This window comes from Rutidosis leptorrhynchoides, chromosome 4, assembly GCF_046630445.1.
Source record: "Rutidosis leptorrhynchoides isolate AG116_Rl617_1_P2 chromosome 4, CSIRO_AGI_Rlap_v1, whole genome shotgun sequence".
Lineage (NCBI taxonomy): Eukaryota > Viridiplantae > Streptophyta > Magnoliopsida > Asterales > Asteraceae > Rutidosis > Rutidosis leptorrhynchoides.
This window is the reverse complement of record NC_092336.1, coordinates 578,303,763-578,310,473: the sequence shown is the minus strand read 5'-3', so window position 1 is coordinate 578,310,473 and position 6,711 is coordinate 578,303,763. Positions and strand designations below refer to the sequence as shown.

At 36.1% G+C, this 6,711-nt stretch overlaps 1 protein-coding gene across 1 annotated transcript; it reads left to right on the top strand.

Annotated features, from left to right (window-relative positions):
- The first annotated feature begins 643 nt into the window (after positions 1-643).
- LOC139842819 (polyadenylate-binding protein-interacting protein 9-like) lies at positions 644-5,277 on the top strand. The gene is made up of 10 exons (XM_071832923.1): positions 644-991; positions 1,917-2,027; positions 2,123-2,167; positions 2,255-2,327; positions 2,421-2,533; positions 2,647-2,706; positions 4,533-4,580; positions 4,670-4,738; positions 4,815-4,876; positions 4,969-5,277. The coding sequence occupies exons 1-10, from the start codon at positions 644-646 to the stop codon at positions 5,027-5,029; spliced, it is 990 nt and encodes a 329-aa protein (XP_071689024.1). The 3' UTR covers positions 5,030-5,277.
- The last annotated feature ends 1,434 nt before the right edge of the window (positions 5,278-6,711 follow it).

The following is a 6,711-nucleotide window of genomic DNA, read 5'->3' as shown; positions in this document are numbered from 1 at the left end:
TTCACAGTTGCATTCGACAACTCATTCTTTAAGTTATATTTGTGATGTATTCTCGAGATAAACTCTTCGTGTAATGGGCTAGGCCTCCTTGGCCTGTTAAATTTTTAAGTGGAACAGGTAAAAATCATGGTGAAAATATAAATTTTCTCTTTAATTTGTAATAAAAATAACAAAAAAGGGAAGTGAGAAAAAACCAAACACAAAACAACCTGTTTCTCTTGAAGAAACCCACCACAATCTTGTGATCAAATTGCTCATAAACCCTTCTCTTTTGAGCAATTTAATCTTCAATTCTTTCATTTTTGATGTTAATTTCACATATAATTGGGTCTATGTATATGGCTGTTATTTATATCTATATATATAAAGTAAGAACCCATTATTATTCTTAAAACAAATTTACCATGAAAAACCTTTCTTTCTTGATCTTTACCATATAAAGAAGAAAAAAAATAGGATTTTAAGTTATCCACATACACAATACTGTTTGCTTTGTTCATCAGCAATTTATTTTTACTTTTTTTTTTTCATCAAAATTAAATCTTTTTTTCTGGGTTTTTTTTAGAGGTGAAGGGTTTTGAAATTTTGATTCATTTTTCATAATAAAAATTTGATTTTTTTTAAAAAAAAAAAAATTCATATCATGGCTGCTGGTGCTGAAACTGAGGTATCCGTTGTCAAAAGTGTGGATAACGAGAGTGTTAATTTCATGACTTCCAATAATGATGTAAATGTCAATGATAATGATGTTGTTGAGTCCAAAAAAGTGTGTGATTCTGATTCAAAATCAGAAATACAAATGCAAGATTTTGTTAATATGTTATCAAATTTGAAATTGAATCCTTTGGCTAAGGAATTTTTTCCGTCTTCTTACTCACCAATTGATCGCAGTCAAGATCAGCATGAGCTTGTTTTAAATTACTTTGTGCAACCTGCTTATTTCAACAAGAACCCGGAAAATGGAATTGAAGGATACCCCAATAACAGAAAGGTATAATTTCATTTTATTCTAATATTATTTTCTGAATTGTTGCTGTTTGATCCATTCAATTCTAAATTTAGGGGTTTTGCTCAAGGTGTATGCAGAAATTCATCTCTATTTGTTGTTTGTGTATTAAAAGTTTGTATTTTTATTTAATGGAATTATTTAATTTCCTGAATTCTGTGATAGTACTACTGAAATTTAGGTAATTGAGACTTCAAGGTGTGCTTTGTGTTTGGTCATCTTTTGCAATTCGATATGTCTATTTTTCAATAAATATTATTTTTTTGGATAATGACTGCATTTCACATGTTTTGTAGTAAATTTTTGTGTACATCAGTGTTGTGTTCTTTTTTCATGAAGTTATTGTGGTCAAAAAAGGAAAAAGGTTTTTTGCGAAATGTGAAAATTGGAATTAGAGGTTTCATTGGTATAGACCTTAGCTAAAAAAAATGTTTCAGTTTTGTAATTTTTGCTATATAATCTTGGATGGCCGATTTCCAAGATTCATTCATACTCTTGAAAGTTTGTGTTTAAATATTGGTTAGAAATGATGAGCGAATCAGACTTACGTCATATTGATTTTATATTGTTGCTTGTTACTAATTTGCTTGCCGTTTTTGTCATTTTTTGGTCGATAAAGATCACATTCATAGTAGCTTGCCAGGGCTTACCTTATATCACATAATTAAATTTATTGAAGTTTGTCGTTTTTCGATTCATAAAAGATCACATTCATAGTTGCTTGTTACGGCTTACCTTATATCACATTAGTAATTTTTTTGACGTTAGACGTGTACTATAAGTCTATACCAAGTCGAGATTTGTTATGTTATAGACATTCTAGAATTGTGTCAAAGTTTACTATGTATTATGTTTCTTTCTTGCTTCATATAGAATTTTAATGGAATGCATTTTCATTTGCTAAAATTAGAGACGAAATAGCTATAGCCACTCTCGGCGACTGTCTAACGGAAAGGCTTTCAGAGCTCAACGAGAAGACAACATTAAAAGAACTGTTTATGTCTCGGACATCGATCACAATGTGAGTAAAATAAGCATCAATATTTACTTTCGGTAAACGATGTACATTTTTTTCGATAGGCTTCAAGTTATTTACTCAAACGGTTTCTGCAATAGATTACCGAAGAACAACTTGCTGCATTATTTAGCGGATATGGGCATGTAAGTTAAAATCTTTTTCGCAATTATCTAAATTGTTAATCATACATTAAAGGTAAAAAAAAAGCATAAATAATGGTTACTATAAAGGTTCTTGATTGTCGAGTTTGTGGCGATCCACATTCACGCCTTCGTTTTGCGTTCGTGGAATTTGGTGACGAGAGTAAGATATTATGACTTAAAGCTCTTGTAGCTTCGATTACCATTGAAGTGAATGGGTTTGTTATACTGATGGGTTTCCCATAATGCACTGCAGACTCAGCAAGGGCTGCACTTAATCTATGTGGTACTCTGCTTGGCTTTTCTCAAATTACCGTTTTGCCCTCCAAAACCGCCATCCTTCCGGTGAATCCAACTTTCCTCCCAAGGGTATGTAGGTCCATACTTTAGATTATAATATATCTGTCCGAAATGCATGTACTTAAGCACTGTTTATGCTAGCTAATTACTTATTTTTATTAATTGATGTTTTTGGGATTCAGTCGGAGGATGAAGTCGAGATGTGTGCAAGGACATTTTACTGTACCAATATCGACAAAAAGGTTCGGATATGATTTATTGTTTACGTCTAATTTTTGAACATTGCGAGCCTTTTTCAGTTAGAACATGAAAAACATTATCCGTTTACCTGTTTAAGTGCAAAAGGGAAACACTTGAAAAATATGTCAGCGAGATTGGAAATTATTTCTTAAGAGTAAACCTGGCAAACGGGTTGGGTTGGGTTGGGTTGAGACCCAAATAGGTTTGGGTCAAAACAGGTCATGGGTTGAACGGGTCTCAAAATTCAAATGGGTCGGGTCCAAACGGGTTGGGTTGGGTTGGGTCAAGACCCATTTTTTCTTAGAAAAAAATATTTATTTTAAGTTTAAAAAAAAAAAATATTTTTTAATTTTCTTTTTATTATTTTTTAAAATTTTTATTTAAAAAATAATAATAATTTTTATTTTTTATTGTTTTTTTTCTATTTTGCAAATTTATTATTTTTTCATTATTTTTTTATTTTTTTAATATTCAATGGGTTGGAAATGGGTTGGACCCATCTTTAATTCATTAGTGTAATTTCCCAATGTTTGGCACTTTCCATACTTGATGGGTGCAACATCAACAAATTCGCCCATGATCAAGTTACAACCTAAGATCCATGACCATATTATGTTAACTGTTCGTATTTCGTTCATTCCATCGGTATGCTCCCAGGTACCTATAATTGTGACAAGCCCTGCTCTTTTTAGTCGTTTCTAGAAGAAAGAATTGATTGACGAATCTCCGGGTTAACTCCGTTAGTGGGGGAGTTAACCCGGAGATTCGTCAATCAATTCTTTCTTCTGGAAACGACTAAAAAGAGCAGGGCTTGTCCTGGGCAAGAGATGCGTGTATGAAAGATGAAGCTTGAAAGCGAGGGAGTTCTTCTACATGTTCAGAGAAAGACTTCCCCCATGGCATAGCTCAGTCATTCAATCATGGGAGGGTCACAGGATTCTTCTCCTAAGCGCAGGTGTAACTCCCCATGGTGTTCATTTAAGTTCTCATACATCCCGCTACGGTTTGGCTTGGCAAACAACTATTTCTCTTTCGCCCAAGGCAACGCCACAATCAGAGAAGAGATAAGGAGACTTCTTTTTAGCTTCCGCTTTGATTGAAGTCCCCCTTCCTCCAGGGTATGGAGCCACGTCGGTCGAGTTTGGCAGAGTTTCTTAGGGTCACTACTCCCAAGGAACTCGAACTTATAGAAAGCTAGCTTGATTCTAGTCAACGCCGCTTGCGCCTCCTATAACTATAAGTTCAGTCAGTGTCGTCTTGTCTTTCTTGACTGGCAGCTCTGCAGATTCCAGCATGGAGTCTGTTAAGAGCGATGTCCTAACCACTGGACGAAAGGGACCAAAATTTCTTCATATACCGCTCCATGGGCTCCGAGAATAGAAGTGGTTCGTTTTTTTTCTATACGAAATTAAAGATTTCGTTTGTGTTCATGTTGGCGATTTCAGATGTCAATTCTTTTCATATTTTTTTTTTTTTATATATTACAGTAATGAATTAAGGACGAATCCAGTTTGGACCTATTCCCTTTGTGATCTCAAGACCCATATGGACCCAAATGGTTGACCCAATAGACCCAATTTTTGGTGTATCGGTTTTGATTGCCAGGTATACTTATGAGCTACCTGAAATTCCTTAAAAGTAAAAGGTCAAAGGTTTTCTTTGTTCGGGCTACCCAGGAGGACGAGTAATCCGACCACATACTCTGATATACGCAGCCCAGTGGCCCAGCAAGAGTATTCCCTAGCTGAAATTCCTTGAAAAATAATAAAATTTCAGCAATTTGTATAAAACACAATATATTTTTTATATACCTTAATGTTTCACGCAGGTTTCTCAACTCGAGGTCAAGAATTTCTTTGAAACAAGATGTGGCGAGGTAAAAATGGAACCTAAAAATATTTTTTTTTCCCCACTAGTTATTTCTTAGCACAAAATTCTAAATACCTATGAAACTTTTGCATGAAGGTTTCTCAACTAAGGCTTTTGGGCGATAATATTCATTCGACCCGCATTGCCTTTGTTGAGTTTGTGATGGTAAGTTTAAGTTTTGTTCTATATTGAGATTCGACACCTCTACATATACTCATTAATTCATTATTATTTTTTGCAGGCAGAGAGTGCAATAATGGCTCTTGATTGCTGTGGCCAGCAGTTAGGATCGCAACCAATAAGGTATGGTTCACGGACTGTTAATCGTTATGTAGGGTGCATGGTGTATTTGTTTTCAGTTTTCACTAAAAGAAACTATTTTGCTATTTTTGCAGAGTGAGTCCTTCAAAGACTCCAGTGAGGCCTCGGGTTGCTCGCCCATTTCAACCTAACTAAATTCCCAAACTTGAATCAGAGATTGTTAAGAGCGTAAAATATGCATCCATTATGATTTGGTGATATTTTTTTTTTTTTTTTTTTTTTTTTTTTTTTTTTTGGAGCTATAACTTCAGTAAGGTAATGAAATTGTGTAGTCCGAAGTCGATAAATAGTTGCTTGTGTCGTGTTTCATGAGCTAAATGCTTGTGATGGTCACGGTGGTTACAAGTTGACTTTTGGTTTTGACTTGAATGGTTATATTATGGGGGGTTTAATTATGATGTTTAACATTTGTGTTGGTTTCCAAGTATATTGTGGGTAGTGAGAGGCTGAGTGGGTATTTGTGAATGCGATTTGAAAAAAAAAAAAAAAAAAAAAAAAAAAAAAAAAATAATATCAATTTTGCTATCTCACACCTCCTCAACCATCACCTACTCCGTTCAACTTCCCTTCTACCACCCATCCCACCACCTCCTCCGGCCACCCCTCTGGCCGAAGATGTTGTAACCCATATGTCGAAGCCAAACGGCTTTTCGTGTGCTAAGTCGAGTGATTGTCATGTTACATCTTTCTTGATTTTCAATTTTCCGGAGGCTTAGTCTCGTGATGATTGTCGTAGAGTATTCGAGAACTATGGGGCTCTTAAGGACGTTTACTTTGCCTGGAAGAGGTTGTCGAGCGGTCAAAGATTCGGGTACGTCCGTTTTGAGGGTGTTGCTGACATAGTCTCCTTCACGAAAACCTTAAATAACATACACATCAACGGTAGGTGGATTCGTGCCTATAAGGCAATCGAGAGAAATAATGGCAGTCGCGTACAGAATAGAGAGGGAGCAACCAACCTGAATACCGATGGGTCTGGTATTGCTCCTAATCTAAATGTCGATGATTATGATGCATTCCCACCTGCTCCTTGGAGTCGACTATCGGCAAATGCATCAAACCCAATTAATTGGGGAGGTAAATCCTTTGCAAATTCTATTGGTTCTAATAAGTCAAATCGTATCGAGATAAAAATCGATGGTAAATGGATTGATTTTGATCTTCCGAAATCGGTGAGCAATCATAATCTTGTATTTAGTTTCAACAAGGACAGGATTTCGTGGTCTTTAGTCGAAATTAACAAGACCCGTATCGATGATGTTAACGTAGGGGTCCAACCTGAGCCGGCCAAGGGATCTAACATGGGTGATAAATCTTCATCTATGTGTCCAGATTCGGCAGACGAGGTTAATTTATCAGCTAATTCGGGTGTCCTATGTGAAGATAATTTAAATGATTTTCAGGAGAACAAACCTTCTGAGATTGTAGAAGAGAGTAATAATGATGAGTTTGTTGATGGTGAGTCCTTGCCGGCTGACGATAAAGTTTCAGAAATCATTGATAATGAGGTTGAAGACGGCGAGTTCACACCGGATGGGCCTGACGGTTTCAGTAACCCGTCATCTTCCGACGGTTCCCTAGCCTCGACTTCCGCCCCGGAATTCAAATTGGATGGTGACCAGTTACCTATGAATTTCCAATCAACGAGGCACTCTGATGCAAATTCCTATGATGAAGATACAAATATCGAGGAAAGTGTAGGCATGCGTGTTCCTGGCACGCCTGGCACGCCTGATCTGATTTATCCCCAATCGAGATGTGAACCTAACCAAATTGGGCCAGAAAGTAATATTGGGCCTGACCTCTCTAGTGGGTTT